The sequence below is a fragment of the Blennius ocellaris genome (assembly GCF_963422515.1).
Source record: "Blennius ocellaris genome assembly, chromosome: 7".
NCBI classification, from domain to species: domain Eukaryota; kingdom Metazoa; phylum Chordata; class Actinopteri; order Blenniiformes; family Blenniidae; genus Blennius; species Blennius ocellaris.
In genome coordinates this window covers 15388093-15413520 of record NC_137656.1, presented here as the reverse complement: position 1 = coordinate 15413520, position 25428 = coordinate 15388093, and the positions used below count along the sequence as shown (strand labels likewise).

Here is a 25428-nt window from a genome sequence, read left to right as displayed (position 1 = left end):
TTTCTATTTTCACATTTAGCTTGGTTTGTTGGCCGAATTGGGGCCTGTTTTGGGACGGTTTTCGCCCACAGGCCTTACGTTTGATAACCCCGATATAAACTGATGTCGTGCTTTTATTGTGAAAGGCCCGTCGAACCGGAAGTGGAAATAGTCAACGGTTAGGTATATTGCCCTGCCGTTCACGTTGGCTTGAATGTATTTCATATAGTTTAATGGCTGAAAACTAATTAACTAACTAACTGAGTGTGATGTCTGTATTCGGATGAGAGAGGAGCAGGCCGCGGACCGGATGTGGAGGACCCGGTAACTGGGATGATAATCTCTCCGTAACACCCGTCGTGATGAGCTCGTTGTTGCTCCGCTTGTCTAGCGGTCTGAGCGGTACGAGCAGGTTTCTCCACACACAGCGGAGGATTGTTGACAGCTTCATGCGAGAGGGACACAAGAAGGCTCCTCAAAAGAGGGGACATGTCGGCGCTGCGGGGGGTCTGCCCGCTGAAGCTCCGGTGAAGAGAGTTTCCATCGAGGGCAACATCGGTGAGATCTGTGGCAGGTCATCCAGGAAACTGGTTCCCAGCCTGGGGGCGTCTGTAGGGGGGGGGGGGGGGGGACTCCTCAAGATTACAGTCAGACAAGGTTAAAGTTATTCGTCCGTTGAGGTGCAGTTGTTGTAATCTAGTCTTTTTGTCCCTGCGCGGCACCTGTCGCCATGCGGAGACTCCCCTCGTATCTCTCCGGCAGGAGGCGCTGTCGCCTATAAACAGACAGTGTCATTGTTTTTACAGGTCGGGGGGGCTGCAAACTGTGAAATTTGTTTGAATATTTCTTGACACCTCAATGGAAAAGTCCAAAGTAGTTTATGTTTTATTTTCTCAGCCCTCAAAGTTCGCAAAAACAAAACACAATAGGTGTTGTTTGAGCATTTTTCTATTAATCGCAGGTTCAGGAGGGAACACATTGTTGGGAGTGTTTTAGACTCTATAACACATCCACTAATTGTTTATATTGTTAAAGAAGACTTCACATTAAATATGAAATGCAAACTTAACAAAAATATGCATTTAATTCATAAAAATGTGCAATTAACTTTTAAAAGAAAAGAATAATAAAAGGTTGAGAACCACTGATCTACCTAACTGAGTTCATGGTGTTGGAACAATGGGAGTGACCAGATGTGTTGATGCTCTCACTTCACAGCGGTGGGGAAGTCCACCTTTGCCAGACTGCTGCAGTCGGCTTGTTCTGACTGGGAGGTGATGGCAGAGCCCGTCAACAAGTGGCAGAGCATCCAGAGTGTGGCAGCAAAGGTGGGCACATGTACTGATGGCTTACTGGAGGGGCACCGGGTCAAATGAAGGATGTTTTCTGCTTTTAGAATAAATGAACAGCATCCCTACCCACACTGCAAATTAGGATCGATATAAGTGAGAAATGGTGAACGAAAAACTACAACAACAAAAAAAATGCTCAGAAATAGAAGTTGATAATAGAATATTCAACACAGTTGCAAATAAAAACTGTGAAGTAGCAACCTGCAGGCCCAACAGAGCTTTCCAGAGAGTATTACTGAATTCAGACATTTTTCTATAGGTTTTTATAACTTTTTTAGGTTGTTTTTTTTTAATTATGTGAAAACAAAATATGGACGACACTGCTCAAGTGCCAGTGCTATGTTAAAATAAGAATCCTCTATAACAAACAAACAAAAAGAACCAGCAATTGCCCTGAGATATAAGAAGTTAATGTTTAATATTTTCCTGCTCTGGGGAATTGACAAAAAAAAAACCCACTAAAAGTTACATATACTGTATAAAGAAAGCTAGAATTGATAAGGGAAATCTGTAAAACTCCAATGCAAGTAGGAGACGTATAATTATCATACACAAAAGCTTTGGAAAAAATTGATTTGAATGTGATTTGGAGACTGAACTCACATTTGGAAAAATGTAGGAAATGTGTAAATTACTTACTTGATTATGAATCTGTTCATGTTTTCATTTCTTACTAAAAGACATTTAAAAGGAAAAAATAAAATATTTCCATACGCACTTTTACACACATGTGCGTGTCAATGTACACACGCATACAAACAAACGCAACGTAAATTAAACTTCTTTCTTTGTTTCATGCCTGAGACGCAATGAAATCACCCGATGTGTCCTCCTCATCGATACGTCTGTGTTTGCGTCTCCTGTCAGGGACCAGATGCACCACCTCAGACCACCGTCAGCAACCTGCTGCAGATGATGTACCAGGACCCCCAGCGCTGGTCGTACACCTTCCAGACGTACTCCTGTATGAGCCGGCTGAGGACGCAGCTGCAGCCTCCCCCGGCTCGCCTGCTCCGCTCACAGGGAGCGCCGGTGCAGGTGTACGAGCGCTCCGTCTACAGCGACAGGTGAGCGGGACACGCAGGTGGGAATACAATCGTGAGACAATAAACTGAGTTTCTCATTTAGCACAATATTTATTTTCAGCCAATCTGAATTACAAAGGTTGGATGTCTAATATTACAGGGTGAATAGTTGGAAGTGATGCGGGAAGATGAATTGTATTATTGCTGAAACTTGTTTGTGTGTGTTTGTTGTGACAGGTACATCTTTGCTCTCAATATGTTTGAGCTGGATTGTATCAACAGCTCAGAGTGGGCCATCTACCAGGACTGGCACTCCTTCCTGGTGGAGCAGTTCGGTCAGCAGGTGGAGCTGGAGGGCATCATTTACCTCCGAGCACCACCACAGGTACGCCATGGGGTATTGAACATCCTGAAATCGAAGCAAAAAAACCTCCACTCACAGAGAGTTTTGTGTGCTGCTCAGACATGTTTGGAGCGTCTGGAGCGCCGGGGGCGGGCCGAGGAGGAGGGGGTCAAGCTGGACTATTTGGAAAAGCTGCATGTTCAGCATGAGAGGTGGCTGGTGGAGAAAAGCACAGAGTGAGTGAGAGCACACGTGTGTGAATTTCTGCTGACAACAGGAGTCCTTTTTTTGTCAATGAATTTCAAAGAATAATTTCAATATGTTTTTACTTCAAAAGTTTTGGCTCATTTTAATCAGAAAATATGTGAAATAACAGTGCACAACATTGTCCACACAGTATTGGTACTAAAAGTTTGATAAAGAGGGGAAATGTGGAATATTTAACTCAACTCAAATTCACTTTCTCGCTTATTTTTGCTGAATAATAAGTTCTTGAAAAGCAGCGTCTTTCACACATTAGTTTGGGAATCGTAATGAGCCATTAAGTCCAAAGTAATCCATGAGGTAAGTTTAGTTAGTTTTACTACATGAAAGAAATTATGTTTTCAATGGTGATGGTAACTAAAATCAACATTGATTGCAGCTGTTTTGTCGTGTATGAATCTCGTGAACATTTATAAATCTAAATGTCTTTTTAGGTTGAACATAATTCCAACAGATTGTTACTGTAGAGTCTACAACCTTATGTACATTCATTTATTACAGTTTTAATTTCATGTATTATATCATTATTATTTATTAGTAGCGCCTTTAAAAGCATTTGAGACGCAGCCGGAACAGATCAATATAAAATTAAGTACTAAAACAGCAGGAGATTTCAGGATGTAACCACACGGAGTAACACAATATGGCGTCAAACACAGCAGAGGCTAAAATGAAACGAAATGCCGTCGCAACATCACGTGAATGCTCGTGGCTAAAACTGCTTTTTTGAGTTGTGATTTAAAGGAGGCCACCTCAGCGAGAGTCGGCGTTGTTTAGTCTTCACACTTCAGGCTGCTCCGGTAATAAAACGTCCCATTCAGCTCTGCGCTCTCCGTTCAGGATCCACTTTGAGAAGCTGAGGCAGATTCCCATCCTACAGCTCGATGCCAGCATGGAGTTTCAGAGGAACCCAGAGGTGCAGGAACAGTTCATTACTCAAGTAAGTTTTATCCAGTTTCATGCTGAGGTTCTAACCTGACAGCTGCTGTACCACAGTTAACCACACGAGGACCCTGTTTTAACGTTTGAATTACCGTCACACTGCTCTGGCTGATCTAAAGATCTCTTTGTGGAATAAGATCCATAATATGAGCCGTATTTAATATTACTTCTGAAGAAGATACACATTTTTACACAATAAAACTACTGAGCGCACAAACAAACATACACAAAACCAATAATATTTAACTCTATAATGATTATGATACTCCATATTCAATCATTAAATATTAAGTCATACTATTTTAGTACAGTTTGTCATAGGACCACACACACAAACGCGCGCACACACACACACACACACACACACACGTTAAAGTATCGATGAGGGTTCCATCCATATGTTTGTGTTCATCTCTCCGTCAATTCATCGGTTTCTTATTCCACCCAAAAATAAAGTCATAATTCTGTCGTTGTTGTGATTTGTGAGGTTGGATATTTGTGATTGCCCCTTTTTTTCACACTCAGGTGAAAAACTTCTTCGCTGCATTATGAAGAGGATGTTTGAAAGCAGCCGTCAACAGCGGGAACAACCGGACCTCGTTCAGGGAAATGACTTTTTACTGGAGTCGAAATCAATGTGAAAGTTCTCAGTGGTGGACAGAGGCAGTGATGTGGAAGCGAAACCTCACCGTCTACGGGACGACCAAGTTATACAAAATGCACATGGTTTGTTTTATTGATGTGTTACTGCAAATTATTCTTCCGTTATATGTCCTCTCTTTTTGTTCGTTTCACTGCTGAGTTAGACTGATATTCAAATGTTACTGAAACAAATGGCTAAAAATGTAAAATGGAACACATGTACATTGTTTTATCATCTGCTAATAAGGCAATGAATAAATTATATAAATATGTTTTTGTTTTTACAACTTTTAATGGCGTCGCAAGAGTCTGTTCGATGTGTTTTACTTGAAGCTTGTACACGTTCAACAATTTAGATTTAACAGTTCAACATAGTTGTTGAAAATACACTGAAACACCATTTTTACGTCAGAAAACAATGAAACACAGGAAGAGAAACCAGTTACTACAGGTACTTACAATGCAACATTGTGGTGAGCAGGTGTGCTGGCCTCTCAGAATTGTTTTTGAATCATGAGAAGAATTGGAAAAGTTGGCTTGAATAAAAGTCAGACGTGTCCATCAGGCTTTACACTCTCAAGAGCTGATAGTGTGGCACTAATTTGAAACAAAACGATGGCTTTGTTAAAAATGAACAATGTAAAACAGGCCTGAGGGCAATATGGTAATACAAACCCCAACTACATTTTCCTCAACAGGCATCTGCACAGTCGCCTAAAAGCTCAATAAGCCGACACCCTCATGAACGAGAATATCACTAGGGAATTCAATTCTTTCTAAATAGGAACTTTAGACTGCCCCGTTTGCACTATTTCAATGATTCTAATAATGTTGGGGTCAGGAGATGCTTTTTGTCCAGCATATTTATTTATTTCTAATTTTTGAAAAGAAATGATTAAAATGGGTGGCTGCATATGTGCAGAGCTGACTTGTCTGAAGTGTTTGTGTCTTTTCAAGAAGTCTTTGCATTGTAGACTTTTGGCTTTTTCTGCCACAGCCAAGATCTGAAAGAGAAGATCTGCCACATTAGAGACTTAATAATCAGGATAAGTCGCTCGTCCATCAAGGGGAAATACGGTGACACATGCGACCGCCAACACTCATATTAACATCTACAGGCGGTTTTGGATTCACCGCTTTGCCCCAGATGCTTTTTGTTTGACTTGGCGGGTAAAGCAGGACGTTTAAAAGGACATTGACCTTGGTTAAATGTCTTTGGAGCAGCCGTCTGATGTGCCCTGATGATCAGAGGGGCTGTTCAGATGCCTGAGATAATCGGGGGTCATCAAAGGGCAGCTGTCCACTATAAAAAGGCCTGTCTGCAGCTCCGTCTGCACAGAGCATCAGTTCAGCCTGAGAGCAGCTGGAGGAAGGAGGGAAGGACTCGCACTCTTTCTCTCGGCTTCTTTAACAGACTGTTGGAGCAGATTTGGCGAGTTTCAATTCAAATGGAAAAGAGAGGCCTGACCGTTTTCTTCACGCTCCTCGGCGTGTTCGGAGGCGTTTTCTCCACTCACAAGTATCACAAGAGCAGTTTAGAGTACAGAAATCTGTCAGCCGCTCACCGTGACAGACTCCCCCCATACATGATGCAGCTGTACCGCTCCTTCAAGACGGCCGATGTCTTCTCATCACAAGGTGTCAACAACATCATGATGGCTCCTCGCTCTGATTCTGTCTTGAGCCTGATGGCCGGAGGTGAGTCTCAGCCCGTTTCCTGTTTTCTGGGGTTCATTTATGTTGATTGAAAGCGCAGGGCCGATGGTGTGTGTTGGTCTTACTCTCAGTGTACCGAGGGAGGAGTGTGGTTGAGAGCATTATCTGTTATCAGACCCTCTCCTTTTCTTTTTTTTCTTTTTTTCTTTTTTTTTACAACCCAGCAAGTGTCAAAATGCTTATTCAACTTTAAAGGCTTTTTATGTGGGGCGGTTGTATATCAGCCCTCAGACATCCTTACACAGGGGGGGTCCAATACACATCCTGTCCTGCTCATCCTCTCACTCCACTGTTTTGACATTTGTCCGGAAATCTGGTTTCTCCACATTCTTACTTGCACGTCTGGTCTCTTCTCCAGGTTGCCATCAGGTGGGTGAAAGGTGGACAGTCGAGTTCGACATGTCCTCGGTCTCCACCAGTGAGCTCATCCAGCTGGCAGAGCTTCAGATCAGGCTACCTGCATTTTCTGCCTCCACGCATGCCACGGTGGATTTATTTCACCACCGGAAGCCGAGCTGCAGCCTGGACAATGTTTCATGCCAAGAGGAGCGCCTCTTCCTGGGAAGCTTCAGCACTTCACCCAGAGAGACAAAGTCTTCCTGGAAGGTGTTTAATGTCACAGTTCTCTTAAAGTACTGGCTGTACCAGGGGGGTGAAATGTCGAGCCCAGAGGCCTCGGGGCAGCCCGAGGCTGACATGGGGAGTGGTGCCGAGGAGGACGGGAGGATAAATGACACGCCTCCCCACAAACATGTGGGATTGAAGCAAAGAAGAACACACCATCCGACGAGAAACCGGGTTATGTTGATCATATTTTCCAAGTATAACGTTCCTCAGGAAGGCCATGCAGCGTACAGTCTCATTCACACTGTGGAGAATTCAAAATATGTGACTACGGACAGAAGCAGCACCGACAGTCAAAGCCGACGCCACAAGAGGAACCGAACGGAGAGGATGAGAATAACTGATGGAGCTGTTCCCACTGAGGCGCCGTCAGCAGAGCCAGTGCAGGGGCCGCTGTGTCGGAAGGTGGACATGTGGGTGGACTTTGACCACATTGGGTGGGACGAATGGATCGTGCATCCAAAGCGCTACAATGCCTACCGATGTGAGGGGGAGTGCCCGTCACCACTGGATGACTCCTTCCGTCCCACCAACCATGCGTACATGCAGGTGAGAAAACGCCATTTACTGCTTGAGCCTCTTCAACGTTCACAAGCTTTGTACTGAGCCTCTGATGTGACTATATGAATGATGTGAATTCCAGAGCCTCCTGAGACATCACCATCCAGACAGAGTGTCGTGTCCTTCCTGCGTGCCAACGCGCCTCAGTCAACTTTCCATGCTGTACTACGAGGGCAATGACTTGACCCTGCGACATCACGAGGACATGATTGTTGAAGAGTGTGGCTGCCACTGAGTGACCAACCACAATCCCAGGAGTTGCTATTGGTGAAGCAGAAACTGAGCTCACATTTAACTATATTTGTCATAGTTTGTATAACATAAGACCTAAGCTTCTTCTCGCCAATACACGTGTTGTGACTTTTGTGTGCAGGTGACAACCTCTCAAGTTTGTGAATGGGAGAATATATTCCCACAGGTAAATGTGAGTGGCCGTGTTAAAACTCGCTCAGGCTGCCGAATTGATAAAAGAGTGCTATAAGTGATTGTCCATTTAAAGTTTTGTGTGTGTGTATGACTCAGTTCCTCCATGTTTTCTGATGGGTGGCTCTTTCAAGGTTGGAATCTCCTTTTTCACCACATCTCATGTTTCAAAGGTGCTTTGTGGAGTTGAGATCTGGTGACTGTGGAGACATTTGAGCACAACGAGCTCATTGCCTTCGCCGCTGGATCAGTACAAGCTGATGTGACCTCTCTGACAGGGTGTGGTTACCTGCTGAAAGCCACATTAGAGAAGGGGTACAGAAATGTTTTGAAATGATGATCAGTATTCACGTGTGTGTGTGTGTGTGTGTGTGTGTGTGTGTGTGTGTGTGTGTGTGTGTGTGTGTGTGTGTGTGTGTGTGTGTGTGTGTGTGTGTGTGTGTGTGTGTGTGTGTGTGTGTGTGTGTGTGTCTGGAGCTCAGCTGCTTCTGGAAGAGTCTATATTGTCCATTTCACCACTTCAGCTTAACTTAACATGTCTGTCATGCTATATTACATTCACCTATTCACACACGCAATCATTCAGACACTCACACATCCACAAAAACACTTTGAAAGATGGAAATGTTGAGGTCGGCTATCAAACCACCAGCTTTAGGATTAGATGATGATCCACTCCACCAACTGACCTACCTCCGCTCCTGAAAGTGTCCACGGTACAAATACATCATGCTTAAACTCCACAAATCACTCAACGGATCAGCCTGCATTGCAGATGGTCAGATGGAATCTGGCACCATGTGGACATGCACATGTAGTGTTTACCATGTGATCACCTGACTGAATATGTACGTTTAGATATTGAAAAAGTGGTCAGTTAATTCAGTGTTTCATTTATGTTGGATGAAACAAGAATGGACTCCGCGCTGTAATGAATATTGTATATGTTTATGTGCTTATTTATTCATTATCATGTATATTTTGTATAAAATATGAAAAGTTTATTAAAATGTTTTATTTTGATCAACAGTTTCCTGTAATTTTCTACCAGCCTTTAGATTTATATTCAGTGTTGGAAAGGGTCTTGTGTTTATACAACTCTCAACCAATAAAGGTGATGCACTTCAATTACACACATTTAGGTAAATGAGCGCCACAGTAAAACATTTGCGTAATTTAGATAAACCATAAATTTGCTTGAAAAAAATCGTGTCTATTTTTTTAAATATATTTAGAGAAAGTAGGGTTTTTTTTCCCCCAAATAGCCAGAACAGTTACATTTCATCCGTGCTTTGCGTATTGGACATATTTGTGTTGATAAGTGACACACTTCACAGAGGCTCAGCCTGCTGGTGGAAACCCAACCATGTCTACTCATCACACACACTGGCCGCCTCACGTTTTTAGTGTATTTGGCTTTGTCACCCGGCCAATCCACATCTCTGGGCTCCATCATCAGGGGTCATTAGCAGGCTCCCTGGTCACACTGCTTTTGTTGATTGGGACCACAAACACAAACCATACTGCAGGGTGGATCAGCGGGGGAGAAAGTAGCAGTAGTACTTGTTTATCTTGGGGAGGGGTCGTTGGGGGGGGGTTCAGGGGTCAGGAAGCAGGGGTGAGGAGGGTGGGGGGGGGGTTCTGGATCCCAAGCAAGCCGAGCGACATGAGTGAGACACTACTGTGGAGGAAAGTTCAATCCACACTGTCAGACGAGGCAGGACCAGACGGAGTCATCTTTGAACTTTCATGGGATCTTGAGTTTCGTGATACTTTGCTGCCGACATTACTGCTTTTTTTTAGGATTCAACCACCGAGAGACTCCCCATACCCAGACACGCCACAGTGTGTATTGTGGTTTTTGTGACGTATACTCTTTTAATGTTTATTCGTTTGAATTTTTAAATAATCAGTTGACGTTCTGCAATAATGTTTGGTGAGACCTTTACGATAGTGGACAAAAGTCCATTAACAGAGGTTTAGAGTCATTTCCTCTTCATTGTGTGGCCATTTTTACACCTCTCACCTCTAAGACCCCCCCCCCCATCTCAGAAGGGATAATTGCAAAGTATATGCTGTGAAAAAGGTCATATTTTGTGTCGTTTAAAACATTTAGTTAATTATTTCAATACATTTTATTTACAGTTGGGATACACATTCATTTAAAAACGTTTTTTTTCCCCCTTCTGCTGAACTTGAGACTTGTAAGTGATCAACTTCAACACTTGAGCCCACAGAAGTCATTGACACACTCACAATCACACTTACGGAACACAAGAGTCAATAATCACCCTCAAACTAGTGTCTTTGGACTGTGGCAGGAGGAACGTTTCAAAATAAACCTACCGGTATTCATAAAGAGAATTCCATACAGTAAAGCTCTCAAGCCTGCTAACCACTATGCAAACTTCACTGAGCAACTGACAATACTCGAGACACATTTTCAGTACCTACTGATCCACCGCTGACAAAAAAGAGCGTCATTTGGCATTCAGTCCAATAGAATTGAAATGATTGAAGTCTCCACACTCACACTCATCACATGAAAAGTAGGTAAAAGCAGCCAGTGGTCAGCGAAAAAAGCAGTCACAGATGTTGAAAGGAGACTTTTCCCCTTGCTGCAGTTGTATATTGACCTCTCTTTGTACAATCCACTGACTGATTTGAGGTTATCAGGAACCGGTGAACTTTGAGAAGAATTCCTCTGATATGACTTGCGCTGAATCAGGAGTGCATGCGAGGCACTACAGGCTCTGAAACTGGCCCACAAAGGTTTTCTATCTTTAAAATGAATGTGTGTATTAAGATATGAATAAGTCATCATGAAATGAAAATAAAACAAAGGTTATGGTGTTTGGTGGTGTTATGACAAAGTGTGAGATTCAATTAATAAAGATGCATGAATTTATTTGATACACTTTGAATTTTTACTCCATAAATTCAGTTGAAAGCCACATATAGAATATATATATATAAAAAGAAATTATTGAAAACTATTGGTATTAATAAACAAGTGGCTTTTTGAAAAAGAAATGTTTGCGTATACTGTATTTCTCACTTATAATCCCATACATGGTCTATTGTGTTCAGGTTTGGGGAAATACATAGACACAATCATTAAATTAAAGGCATACATTTTTTTCTTTTATATTACTTCCGTTATCGTCTTTCCTCTTGTACCACGGGTATTGTAAAAAAAAAACCCCAAAAAAGCACTATAAACTGAATGCACAAAATTTTAATGTATGCACTGTAACAACCATTCATTCATAAAATGAATATCAGCTTTTCCAATAACTCAATTGTTTTGCATTGGATAGTCCAAATTGGAATAATCAGAGGATTTTAAATTAAAAAAGCAATATTAGAATACTCACAAATCCAAACAGAAGAAAAAGAACAGCTGCTTTCATGGTGTTTGCTTTAATGATCTTTGTCACCCTACAAACCACTTGTGAAAATCGGTTGCAAAATGTCTTCAAATAACAAAAATCTGTTTACATTCTTTGTTTTGTTGAAAACTTCAGGTCATTCTCAAAAGCATATTGAAAATTACCTTGTACATTTTCAAAGGCAAAGAGCTGACGAGTTACCATGAGGAGGAGGGAAACAGAAAGCACATTGAAGTGGCAACCTTTCAGGAATGCTTCTAAAAATGTGACGATTGGAGGTTTCTCATTAACGTCTCCCATTACTGACAGAAATTGTCCAGTGAAGCGCTTCTCTGTTGATTTTCAGCTTGGAGCCACTACAGGAAGGCACGCTTTGTCACATCAAAATCATGTTTAAGGCAATTAGAAAAAAAAAAAAGGACCCTTTACAGATTTGTTCGGGGGAGGAAAAAAAAACAACTAAATGTGGAATAAGACTGACAAAGGTGAAACCATGAGAAACGGAAGAAGGATCTCCTTTGAGGAATAATGACGTTTGCTCCTAAGCGTCTGCATCAGCTCCGCCTAGATGTCCATTTCAAACTGTGCGTCGTCGACTGGAAACATACAAAACAGAATTTCAGTAAGATGGTCAAAATTGAATGAAAATGCATGAATTCATTTAAAAAGAAGAAAATAATTGCAATTGATAGCAGGTTCACTTGACTAATTGACCTTTGATCAACATCTCTGGGAATTATCTCAACTATCGATTATAAATTGAATTGACTGGTTATTGAAAACATTGGCATACGACAAGACTTTTAAAAGTAGAGGGAAACGCTGAGCGATCACTTCCTGTATGTCAGATATGACACGATGTGAACAGGACAGCGACACATGTACAGTCAAGTCCAGAACACAGCACACACAACACACTGGTATATTTTCAATGTAACATACTGACAACATACAGCTTTAATATTACATCAACCTGTTTAATGTTGCTCTCTTTTCCTAGTAAACACCTTTTTCAGCTCTTTAATTTTAAACTTTTAAACTGGGTTTAAGCTGGTTTTGAAGGCTTAAGATGAATTAATGTTGATGGCTAGAACGTGTGTGACGAAGCAACTTGTCCCACTTTGTTTTGGGACTAAACTACTTGTATCAGGTCAATAATCCAACTGCATAAGGGGCAAAACCTCTTCCAAAGACATAAAACCAAGTCCAGCGGACCTGATTCAATTACTTTCAATGTCATTTTCATTTCCATCTGCTGGGTCCACATACCAGCGCTGCTGCTGTTGGGTGCGGTGATGCTGTTGTTGTTCAGTAGTTCTCCATTAGGAACCTTGTTCTTGGCGTCTTTGGAAGGACTCGTCACCCCGGGGATGTTGGGCAGACCGTGTGGAGGAGTTCTGGCCACCGGAGAGCTGCGACACTCCAGCAGGAACTTCCGGTCGTAGATGATCCGGGTTCCTTCAGTGACGACAGGCAGAGACACACTGAGCTCTGATTCAGTCACATTAACACCCGAGACACGTCATCCTTCACCTCTGCACCGAAATAAAACACAAAAATAACTCCCCCCCCCCCCCCCCCATCATTCAACTCCGTCATCACTGTGGACCTGAATTCTTCCACAGAGGTGAAAGAGCCAGAAGACGCACAGAGAGATTTGTGGAGTGACGCGAGTCGCCAAGAACAGCGAGTAAGGCCAAAGGCTCGACCCAGAGCGCCGTGTGTCAAGAGCCACGACTGGTCACAGGCTTTGTTTGTTTGTTTTTTTAAATTATTAATCACACCACATTTGAACAAGCTTGTCTGGTTAGACATGTGACAGGTGAGTCAGGGATCATAGTCAGATTGTTTCCAGTACAGTTGCAGTGATGTCATTCATGTTTCACACTGTGGTGCATTGAAACAGGAAGAGCAGTGATCATTTTGTGACAATGTGTGAACACTGAACTCATAAACACGTTACTTCCTCAAATTTATACGACTGGAAAGAAACTACTTCAGTCATGTTGCTACTAATGATGGTGCAGTTGGTCCACAGGGAGGCGAATAGAGGAGGAGGAAGAAACACTCCTTTGTCAAGCATCATATTGACAACTGGAAAATAAGATTTTGTATCAATTCTCCTCATTTCTCTTTAATCTTTCTCTGCTATAAGGTGTTTTCACACGAGCGACATCCTTTTAGAAGAAAATCCACAGCTCCACCTGTTGTAGATTCGATTACTATTGTGAATTTGGACCACATTCATGAAAAAACAATGTTTTAACATTTAAGCTGGACAGCATGGAATATAAAGTTGAACAACAACGCAAACTTCATGTTTATGCATTCTTTCAGCCCCCCCATTTATTTCTCTATGCGTTTGTATCCAGGTAAACAAGAATGACATTTTTCTTTTAGTATCCTGTCCTGCATGTTTCAGTTCTCTCCCTGCTTCAGCATACCTCAATCTAATGATGATGTCATCACCAAGGTTGTGAAAAAGCCCAATAACGATCCCCTCATTGCAATCAGGTGTGTGGCAACTGGGAGAGAGCTCAAATATGCAGGACAGGTTGCCCTCGGAGACCGAGGTTGGAGAAGAGGACTACAGTGTGCAGGTTTGAATCCCTTAATTGATGTGTTTCCACTGTGGCTCCCTGACAAAGACTCTTGAGCCATCAGCTCCCTGGAGAGCTCTCATGTGGCTGCACCTTCATGTCAAGAGTAATTTTATTGGTCAAAGCAAGGAAAATAAATGGAATTCCCTCAAGGATATCAAAATATGATCAGTTTAGTTTGTTCTGCTGCTTGTCAGGGTAGTGTGTCTTAGTGTTGTTGCTGTTGCAATATATTTAAAGTCAGGAGGGTGCATAATTAGAAACGTGTCTGGGTGGCGTCTTGTCCACCTGCCTCAGGTGGAGTTTGATCACGTGACTTGGATCCAGGCAACAGCAGGACTTTAAACATTAAACCGCAGCAAATGAAAAAAAAATACACACGCATACAGATCAGCGCATTTCGAGCAACCATAAAAACAGAGAGCACGTCGCTGAAAGTAGAATAATCAACACGTTGCTGCTCCTTCTTTGTGTCCGTCCTGTAAACACTGTTAGCATGTAGCATGTGCAGCTATCAGCTGACAGCGTGGAGCTCCTCCGTGCACGAGGACGGTGCTGGGCTCACGAGGACAGGGGGGGGGAGAGCAATGGCGTGTTGTGGCTGCAGACAGGAGCTACGTACCCCCCGGGGTGGTGCTGAACAAGGTCCCTCCGGGGGTGGTGGAGTAGTCGTGGGGCATGTGCGCCGCGTCGTTGATGGCCACCGTCCGGGTGGACGGGATGGCCTTGGCGGTGGTCTTCTGGCAGTCTGTGGACATGTCGCCTCAAAGTGCTCAACTGAAGCCGGAGAAACGACAAGCATGAACCGGGCAGAGCAGAACAAAGCCGCGGATGCGGGCTGCGGAGGACGGCTACTGTCCGATAAATACTAATAAATACCTCTCTGGCATAAGTGCAAAATAAACACGACGGGAAATAATTGCCTCACATTACAACACACACTCTCTCCCGCACACACACACCAGTGTCCAGGATCTTTGATAGAAAAGATTCCTCCGCTTCCACTCATGCACACAAAACAACACCCCGGCAGACGCAGGAAGGTCACTGCGCCCTCTGCCGGCCAGAGGTCCAAACAACACGCTACTGTGGGACGTCACAGTGGCCCTAAACGGTGAAAAGGTGCCATAAGAACCTTTACTTTGTACAATTAGTATAAATAATTATTGCAATATCAACACAAAGCTAATTTTAGTGATGCAAAATATAGTGAAATGCCCACCCACCCCCCAAAAAATCGAAACCCCCCCTTGTGACTGTTGCATTCTGCAACCTTTTGTGTGAATACTTTTACAACATTGGTAAAAATAAGCTAAAATATCGCTATCTTTTATGACAACAGCTCAGGCGCCTTAGTTTGAGTCTCAGTTTTGCATTATGTCCTTTCCTGAGTTAAAAATTCAATAATTATTTTTTGTTTTGTTTTTACTATTTGCTTGTTGGTGGATTTGTGGAACGTATATATCAGACTTTTGCAGGCTGGATTTAACTAATGGGCCAAAACACCTCCGGTTTAAACTGTGGCCAAATACAGGTAACAGTTGTTCATGGTTACCTGGAGTCAATCCTGGCAGGGTCCAGATCACCAGTCCAAACATAGAGACAGACAGATAGTACAGGCAATTTTAGAATCATCAACTAAGTACATGTTTTTGCACTGTGAGAGATAACCTCTGCACTCAAAGGAAGAATGTATAAATTACACACAGCAAGGCCTCTGGGCCCACTATTGAAGTTGATGCAATCCTCTAACTAAGATGCTCATCAGTGAATACAAATATATCTGGTGCAGGTAAGAGTGTTTTAAATACCGGATCTGTGATGGTCATCCATAACTGAATGCACTGAGTGCCTCTCACACACAAGTATACACACTAAACACAAAGACATTTCATTTCTTTATTAATTTTGTAAATGTTGAGCTGGTGTACAGAGTAAATTGTCAATAGATGTCCTCAGATTTGATTGGATTAAAAGGCTTTTACATGTATATTTTAAACCCATGTTTGACTCTCCATAGCAATAAAAAAATCAAACAAAAAAACAAGTTAAAATACCCACAAGACCCCTATTTATCCCCAGTTTGCAGGCATTACCCAGAACACAACAGTCTCTTGGTAGCTACAGCTGTTTGATGCTAAAAGTACATCCATAACATAACTAGAATCCCAGTTGACAAGTAAGGGTGCATAGCATTCTAAGTAAATATATATATTTATATATATATTTTCATATATCTCATATATATATAGCCTTTTATGTTAAAAACATTTTCTGTGCATGTGCGCAGTTGCATTCCTTAGTATTGAGTAATATGCTATTGCGTTAATAATGTCTTCAATCCATTCTAAAGGAATATACATGTGTTCTCTAGTTTTTGCAACAGTTAATATTTTTGCATGAACTTGGTGCATGGCATCGTCTCAGTAGTCCCTCAGTGCAGGGCCTTCCAGGGCTTATCCGCTGTAACGGCTTCCTCCCTCTGCTTGCTCTTAGTCGAGCTCTTTTCTAACTGCGAGCGAACTGTCACCATGTGGAAGCCTGAGAATCGGCTCAGTCTCATATTTGGTAAGAGGGCAGAAAAAGATCAGGGGCGAGCTGTGTTGAGGAAAAATGCTTGTCATCTTGAAAGACTAGCCATCGAAGCCACCAAGCTTCCCTGTATTCCTATCTACTTTCAAAGTGCTTCTTATATGTTTTCCCTTCCTACCCCCGGCTCGAACTCTGAAATCAGCAGTGAAGTTTTGAATACCCCCTGCTCCAAAAAAACCAACCCAAGCATACGACAGCACACTCCCATAGAGAGCAAACTGTATGCTCTGATGTAAGGGGTACTACTTTACACTGCTTGGTGATTTTTTTAAAAATTGACATCTAACTTCTCTGTGGTTATTAAACACATTAATAAAACAGCAACAATATCCAATGGAGTGATTTTTGGAAAAATGTCAAAAATCAAATTGAGGCGTCAGCAATTAAAACTCTCCTCTGTGTATGTTTGTGATGAAATGAGAATTAAGTCACATGTATGATCATCAACAGCAGATACTGAGTTGAAACGACAGAGTGAATATCTTATTATCTATTGAAGTACAGAGTCAACACGGATGACTACTTCATAACAAGACTCACAGTATACCTAGACTTTACATTCATCATCTCTGGCTGTGAAGCCATACTAAACACTTACTGATGGGTGCTTATTGCAACATTGCATGTGACTTATATATTTCTCTATAGTAAAGCCGTCAATGTCTGATGCAACACTTGAAAGAAATGCATGTAAGTAATTGATGCAATGTGAGATGGCACACTTATTGAGGTAAAGCAACTTTAAAAATAGGTGGTTCAGAATTATACATGTAATCTTTGTCCATTTGGATTAATACCTCCTGTGATATTATCACAACTTTGATAAGTCCTAGTATTCAGGACTGAATAACTCTCGCTCACACACACACACACACACACACACACACACACACACACACACACACACACACACACACACACACACACACACACACACACACACACACACACACACAGGATTTCTTTCAAGGTGCATCTGAATGTGATTAAGGTCTAGAAACTGGCTGTACACACTTACAGCCCCGGATGAGAAACACCAAAACAATCACAGGGCACTTTTCAGATGGGATGACTGGTATGGTGTCATACCAAGGTACAAATGGTCTTCTTCGTTAGCCAGGTGATCAAATGTGACACACTGATGAGCTGACATCATTTCTGAGCAGAGTAACATGTACTCTAAAGCTGCGACCAACAGAAACTCAGGAAGAACTTAAACTATGATCCTCAAATCCTACCTCTTTAACACACACACACACACACACACACACACACACACACACACACACACACACACACACACACACACACACACACACACACACACACACACACACACACACACACACACACACACACAATCCTCTCCTTTTGTAAGCAGTTATTGCTTCTTCTGAAGTATACAGTGGAGACAGAAAAACAATAAAAAGGAAGACGTCGCACTAAAGAAAGGAGTGAAACAAATAGGAGACATGCTTCGGGAAGGGTCAGGCTCACAGTTACGGGTCAGTATTACAGTTTCTCTTCACAGTGATTGGTGACTGACTGTCGTTGCTACACCCCGAAGAACTGCCAAGGAGACAAACATCCGAGCTCAACACGTCCTCGACCCCGGACATGACACCTTCCTTCCTCCATCTTTACCCAGTCAAACCAGTGCTACATTATTATCAGCATTTCAGCTACTTTGCCCTCATCAAGTGACATCTTCTGGTGGTGGTGAGATGGCCTATAAGTGCACCTGGTGTGGGGTACCATGTATGATGAGGTCAAACAGACAGCTCAGCGCTGAAGGTGGGCTCCTGCCCCCGGCCGGGGCGGACAGGACTGCTACATCTACTCTGACTGCAGGGGTGACGGGATGACAGGTGGAGAGAGTGGTGATGAGGGAAAGGCTGAGGGTGAGGAGAGGTATCAGGAGTTTGGTTTAGACAGACATCTTATTAACACAAATCTCAGGAGGACGCGGCAGAGTGCGGACAAGAGAAAGCGGAGGAGTGGGATGGCAGAGTCGGTCAGGTTCCCATGATAATCTCTTTGTCGCTCGCTCTCCACAGCAATCCCCTCTGAGAGAAGGTCAGGGAGGCAGGTTCACCGTATAAAACCTGCTTCCCAAAGCGCCACCACCCACAACACGGTGAGGGACTTACAGTACGTCTTCCCTCTACAGTTCGACATGTCAGAAAGCAAAAGATGAGAGCACAAGAAAAGCACAAAGAAACCAACAACGGGACACCAGTAAATCCAATGTTTAAAACAGGCAGAGCGACACAACATTTGTATGTTCTTCTACCCACAAAGATTTCAAGATATATAGAATAATATATAGGTTCTGACCAAATGAACCAAATAAGAGAAAACAGGGAAGGACTTCTTATGTACCTGAAACAGCAGCATCAGTGGCATCGTATGGGGATCTTATGACATAAACAACACACGTAACGCAGTCACGTAGAGCATTTTAGTGCATACAATATTATGTACAACACTGATGTCGCCCGGTAATAATTGTATCTTTACTGGACTCAGAGAGCACTGGGACAGGCTTCAAACTAGCTTGTGATGTTCTTAGCAGGACGAGTTTGGCATGGAGGAGGGAGAACAACCTGTTGTCTAGAGATTACATCATTATGAGTATTTTAGTTTCTCTTTTTCTTACGATTGACTGATGAACCTCTCCCTGTTGGTTCATAAAATGGCCCAGTGGTTGACCATAGCTTACAATGCATGCCTGTCCCATAGAGAAGTGTTTCCTCCCCATCCCTCCCCACCCTTTGTACCCGCCCCTGTCTCCCACCCTCCCAGTATTTGTAGTTAAAGACAGGCCATGCGGCAGCAGTCACTCATGCTGATACAGATAACAGGAAGCACATTTTGGTTGCTAGTTTTTTGGGGTTTGATTTTTCTTTTATACGAAATCATGCTTCTAGCCTAGTAGTAGATTTTTCCCCCCCACGGTTCTTAAAAAAAAAAAAAAAAAAAAAAAAAAAAAAAAAGATAATAAAAACTATAAGGAAATCCATATCCTTTTTCTTCTGGTGCGTGGTTGCTGAGAGTTGGCATAGCCACTGGTGTTGTCATTGAGTCGGTGTGTGTTGCCGTTCATTTTCATCATCTGTCTGCCTTTTGCGTGTGGGCTTCTTCCTGTCAGCTGCTGCTGGTCATGTGTCCATGTACGATGGTTTAGGTGAGGGGGTTGAATCCTGTGGAGAGCTCTGTGGAAAGAGGGAAACATGCTGATTCAGGACAAGCCGCATGACGTTTGTCTCGCTACTGTACAGAACGGGTCGCATGCAAGCCACAACAAGACAATCCCATACCTAAAATGTGCATCCGTCCTACAAATCTCTCAAATGGCCCTTTTCAACATTCTCCACATTTAGTCTTCATTTGTCACCCAAACTCTTCTCTTCTTTATTTTAATCAGCCATTACAATGCTCAATCAACACAGCACATTAGTTTTTTGCACAGGCATTTAAGCAGGAATGGTTGGTAAAAGTGGTTTAACATTCAGTCGTGAGTCGCTTGAAATATCAGTAATCTCAGGAATGTCATGGCCTTTACGATAGAAAGGGCAAGACACACACACACACACACACACACACACACACACACACACACACACACACACACACACACACACACACACACACACACACACACACACACACACACACACGCACACAAGCAGTGGCTCCAATTCTCTGAGCGACTCTTCTTGCAGTTTTGACCTTGAGAGTTGTCACCTCCTTGGTCGCCTGTTTTGCTGAGAGCACATTGTGCCAACCTTTGGTACAGCTTTGTCACAACATGCATGAAAAACACAACTGACCTGATACTGTTCACTGCAACATCTATTTACATCAAACTTGTGGACTTATATTTGTGTCCAATTATTGTTAAATCAACAGGAGAGCTTCAAGCTTCAGCTGATTTGAACTGAGACACTCATTATATTGTAGAACGTTTTGCATAACTGACAATATAGGAAGGAAAACATGAATGGATTGTGTTTCCATTATAACTAATTCTTCACCAATAGAACTCCACATCTGATGTAAACATGAAAAGCATTTGATAAAAGGTCAGCAGCTGCAATTCATTCAGTTTATTCTGGCTTTTAAAAATAATACAATGCAAATATAACGTCACACTACAGCATTACGTGTCACCTTAAGTGGAAAGCAATTTGTCGTCTCACTTTATATCAGTCAGACTAAAATGGTGGTGTCCAAATTCAAATTAATTCTACATTAATCAGACTTAAAACATAAGGTACTTTTTTCATATCTGTATAATTTTGGCGAGCAAAAGGTGACAAATAACAAGGCTATTCCTTTGCTGGGCGCCAGACGAAAGATTAAAATGTTTTGTGGTTCTAGCATCATGTTACATATTATTAGTATTGAATTAAAAGTACATTCAGCTGCATTTAATCCAAAGACAGTGGATTAAATGGTTTAGCCCACAGTGGAGAGGCGGCACTGTGGGTCAGTCCCGTACCTGCGGGAATGCAGCTCTCAGTCTGCCTCACTGCTTAACTCTCCGCAGACTGGCACATTTCACTATCTGAGCACCTTTCTTCACATCCACAGTATCGGGCTACATTGGGGGGGATGGAAGGGGATTGAAGGCAGACGAGTTGCAGGGATTGAGAAAAGGTGAGATGGCGGCAGCAGGACAAGAGGTTGAGGGAGTATTAGTAAGGAAGGGGTAAAATGAAGGAGAAGAAGACAGAGGTGGGAGAAAGAGGAAGGAGCACAGATATAGACCCGCAGGCGAAGCAAATGGCACCACAGTAAAGGAAAAGAGAGAACATGTAGGGGAGTCAACACAAGAGATGGAACAAAGCATGTGACACATGAATAAATGAAGACAGAGGAAAGGGAGGGGGAAAAGGAAGAAATTATGAAAACAGTCAAGCAAGGACAGAAATGATGGCTGACAGTTTGTAAAATAGATAAGACACCACGTTTGCTCTTCAGAGTAGGGCCAAAAGATATTTCCAGGCATTCTCCAATATGGCTTCTCAAGCTGAATGGGTTTAAGACATATGTCAATATCATGAGATTTCACACATTAAAATTAATGTTTATTAGTGTATACCCCATAGTCTGAATCATTGGGTGAGTTGAATCTCAAAATCCTTAAATGACTGTCAATCAAGGGTGTCAAACTCATTTTAGCTGATTTCAGGCTCCGTTTCATTTACTGCTGCACTGAACTACTATGCGATTTCTTATCCCGTGTTTTGGGTTTCAGTGTTTTTAGTCATGTTCCTGCAGTGGAAAACACAAGAAGAATAGTTATTTTCACTAAACACTGAGGGTGGTGTTTCTGTGTAAATTGTACACAGTGGAATTGAAAACTGGTGTTGACACCCCTGCTGTAAATAATATGTGACTCCGTTCTGATTCAGACTCTGGGAGGTTGGAGTGACAAGGCACACAGTCACAGTTGAAGGACTACAATCTTTAATGAAGGGAAAAAAACAAACAAACAAATGAAAAGAGGACAGAGGAGTCACTGTATTCAGTGGAGATACGATGGAAAATATAAAAACTCCAGGGATCCACTATCATTTCATTCAGCCATTTAGGTGTGAGAAACAAACATGGGGTGCATAGATGTGGCTTGGAGATGAAATTCTGAATAAGCTGATGAACTGTGAGCAACAAAACCAAAGCAAAAACATTACCAGAAGTAAATGTATTAAAATCTCTTACATGCAGAAGATGGACACAAGACAGAATATTTAGGTGGAAATTAATGGTACAGAAAGTCAACAATCAAAAAAACAACAACCAAACATACATCTCTCTATCTTCTGCAGTGACTGCTTGTCACGCAAATATAGTTGAGTTGTAACTTCCTAAAGTCCAGAGACGATTAACAAAGTGTGCTCATGCAGGATAAGCTACAACAGGAACTGCAGGGAAAGTCTGTCAATCCATGGCACAGAGATCCACGGATTCACTGCATGGATTTAAACCAAACACAGGGCCTTATCAGATGGTGTTCAGCTGTATCATCTGATTGGTTCAGTCCATTGTGGCTCCAAGAGCTCATTGCAAAGCCTTAACTAACAACGGGAGCCTCGGTTGAGAAAGAGAGCTGCCTGCAGATCAGAAGCCCACCTTGCTGCTGTCCCGACCCAAGACGGCGTAGTTCATGAACTGCTCGGCATCGATCTCCAGCTCGTTGGCATCCTGCAGGGACCCCTCCACGCTCACGTCCTGAACCCCCTCCTCACCTGAACCCTTCCCCCTACGCACAACCTTACGCACAATCTATCACACACACACACACACACACACACACACACACACACACACACACACACACACACACACACACACACGGGACAGAGTGATGGATGTTCATGGGAAAAATAAATTAATTTCAAAAAGTGACTTACAGCAAATGTTTGATGTAAGAAATTATTATTATTTTTGGAATAATAATGATTGTATGAGGAAATGTGGCACACAGATATTGTGATTCTGAAACCACGTAAAGGGAGATCTTTCTGTGAGGGCGACTGAAACAGCTTTTTTTATATGGTACCAAATCATCCCACAAGCGTGTCTGTAAAAGAGTTAATGTGCTTTGACTGGAAACAGCTTCTCTTCAAATTTCATTGTGTTTTGTTGAGGATTTACACACAACATGAAGACTGCGCCATGACAGACGTGCCATCTACCATATGCAGAGTTAGTTCATAAACCATGTGTGCACACACCTGTTGGACAATTAGGCATCACTTAAAAAAGCTGAGTCACTGCCTGCAGAGTCTCCATAAAAACATCTCCAACACAATCCGGCCATAAATGACTCGGCACATGTTAAGGGCTGACCTTTTTTGTGATAATGTTTCCATGTTCATCTGTGAACTGCTCCTCGCTTACTTGCTCTCCGGGAAGATCTTCAACCTCATCACCCTGCAAATGCAACAAAATAAACAGAAACTCAGCTTCCCCCCCCTTTTTTGTTTTCTTCTAATTGGAGATTTAAATCAAGTTGAAATTGCTGTTACTGGAATGGAGTAATTGGCAAGCAATGAATCCCTCCATGAACAGGAAACGCAGACAGGCAGATAAACAACAGATGGCTGAGAGGGTTAAAAGGTTGTTTGTGCAGGGGAGTAAAATCCAACTGTTGGGATTCACAGAGCTCACTAATGTCCCTTGGCGGCACTTGTAATTACACTTGATGAGGTTCACAACAATACGTTTTAGTCCATGATAATCTGCAGCATGACTGAAGCTCGGCTAGGAAGAAGTCAAGGTTGCATCAACCTGAAAGAGACCTCAATAGAGACATTGAGGTTTGACATTGAGGGCGTTAGAGCTACAATAGGAAAGAGTAAAATGCCAGGCAGTCTTTTAGACTTTTTATAGCACAGGAGTCTGAAATTGTTGAGCTGAAGACAATCTATTTACAACGGTGAAAACAGCAGATGAATTTAACCACAAGTCCCCATGATAAAGTACCATACCGTGATATTTACTGGAGGACAGCTTATTAGTATTGTATGCATTGTCTCATGCCTTTTGGTTCTATTGTAAACATTACTTGCTTTCTATATGTTCCTTTGACAGTTTTAACAGTGCTGCACAAATGGCCTGGATGAACTGGAAAGCCACAAATAGGTTGACAATAAATTTACTGAATTGAACTAAAAACAGGTTTTAAGTATTTGTCAATCCAGGTCCAATTAAGTACAGTAAAGCAAGTCAATTTAACTTCTATCTATTGCCACAAACCTACTTTGCATTTCTCAAAAATTCACTGCATACTTCAGACATTCAGCATCAATAGTATTATCCTCTCTTTTCCTTCAATCTTTGTGTTTCTGCCAGTAAATCCTTTCTTCCAATGTGCTGCTTGCCTCTCCTCAGTCCTTCTCATCTGTGTACCTTGAGAATGACCCTGCGTCGGACTACTCTGGTGGTGACGTTCTCCTCTTCATCAGCAACTCCTTCGACCTCACCAAGCTCGTGGTCCAGCTGAGCATGTATGTAGGTGAGCACCGAGCGCACTGAGCCGCTGGCTATGTGGAGGACGTTCTGACAGCTGATCACCAGGAACGCCAGCAGCACGAAGCTGAAGAGGAGCTCAGTCACCAGGGCCCACATTGCCCCACTTTGACCCCCAGCAAATCCACACAGCAAGGCACGACTCCGACTTCAGACCGTCAGACTGCAGCAACTCCTGGTTCCCACACAGCCGTCTCTCAGCACAAGAGAGAAGGTAACAGCTGCAAATAGTGTGCCTTGTGTCAGTGGTTCAATCAAACTGGTGTTGTCTCTTTCAGTTCATATCCATTTGCTGGGGGAGTGGGCCCTTCTCCCGAGATCTCTTTTCCCTCTTCTCCTCACTGTCAGGTCAGGCGTCCCTGGTCAAAAACATCTTAGCAAGCCAAACTTCCGAATGTCTTTTCCCTCCTCCCTCACTTTCTGATCACGTGATCTGTGGTCTTTAAATACCCCCGGTCTATTCAGTAGCTTTGTGTGCTCCAGCAAAAACACAGGCAGAACTTCTTCACACATTAAGTACAAGATATTTGTCATTCCCTTATGTCCACACTACCAGTATAATGTATAACCAGTTATAGAGCACTTATCGCCTTCAGGCAAACCCAAAATTGGCTCTTTGGTGACCGATGTGAGACAAATAGAGAACAAGTACCAAGTCCATGAAGGCCCTAAGTACAGATCTCTATTTTTGTTCTCGAACCATTTCATGGACTGTCCTTTACAGTGGAGTGTGTCTGTCTTGTGCCAGAAAGTTAACATGTAGGAACGACTGTGGTGGGGCTCGTGTAATACGAGTGGGAGAGTGAGAATGTGTTCTATATTTGGCTCGACGTGCGAGTTGTGCCCATGTTGGGTCCACTGTGTGTGTGTGTGTGTGTGTGTGTGTGTGTGTGTGTGTGTGTGTGTGTGTGTGTGTGTGTGTGTGTGTGTGTG

General features: G+C 42.7%; 4 protein-coding genes across 4 annotated transcripts in view; 2 read left to right on the top strand and 2 right to left on the bottom strand.

Moving 5' to 3' along the window:
- The first annotated feature begins 222 nt into the window (after positions 1–222).
- Positions 223–4665, top strand: dguok (deoxyguanosine kinase). Its single transcript, XM_080499767.1, has 7 exons — positions 223–537; positions 1198–1307; positions 2199–2398; positions 2594–2741; positions 2820–2935; positions 3804–3903; positions 4431–4665. The coding sequence occupies exons 1-7, from the start codon at positions 342–344 to the stop codon at positions 4455–4457; spliced, it is 897 nt and encodes a 298-aa protein (XP_080355893.1). The 5' UTR covers positions 223–341; the 3' UTR covers positions 4458–4665.
- Positions 4666–6097: 1432 nt separating this feature from the next.
- Positions 6098–7683, top strand: spaw (southpaw; the record flags this gene model as incomplete). The annotated part of the gene is made up of 3 exons (XM_080499771.1): positions 6098–6245; positions 6622–7436; positions 7531–7683. The coding sequence occupies exons 1-3, from the start codon at positions 6134–6136 to the stop codon at positions 7681–7683; spliced, it is 1080 nt and encodes a 359-aa protein (XP_080355897.1). The 5' UTR covers positions 6098–6133.
- A 3592-nt stretch (positions 7684–11275) lies between these two features.
- Positions 11276–14877, bottom strand: eif4ebp1 (eukaryotic translation initiation factor 4E binding protein 1). The gene is made up of 3 exons (XM_080499772.1): positions 14486–14877; positions 12533–12721; positions 11276–11859 (listed from the first exon to the last, which is right to left on the bottom strand). Exons 1-3 carry the CDS (start codon positions 14619–14621, stop codon positions 11828–11830), a joined length of 357 nt encoding a protein of 118 aa, XP_080355898.1. The 5' UTR covers positions 14622–14877; the 3' UTR covers positions 11276–11827.
- Positions 14878–15748: 871 nt separating this feature from the next.
- Positions 15749–25428, bottom strand: part of ank1a (ankyrin 1, erythrocytic a) — a gene marked incomplete at its 5' end in the record, with an annotated part of 85033 nt that continues 75353 nt past the window's right edge. Inside the window, 4 exons of the mRNA XM_080499761.1 lie at positions 15749–19670; positions 20960–21058; positions 22594–22746; positions 23314–23397. Coding sequence (XP_080355887.1) covers positions 20987–21058; positions 22594–22746; positions 23314–23397 — 309 coding nt within the window. The 3' untranslated portion in view covers positions 15749–19670; positions 20960–20986. The remainder of the gene's footprint in view (positions 19671–20959; positions 21059–22593; positions 22747–23313; positions 23398–25428) is intronic.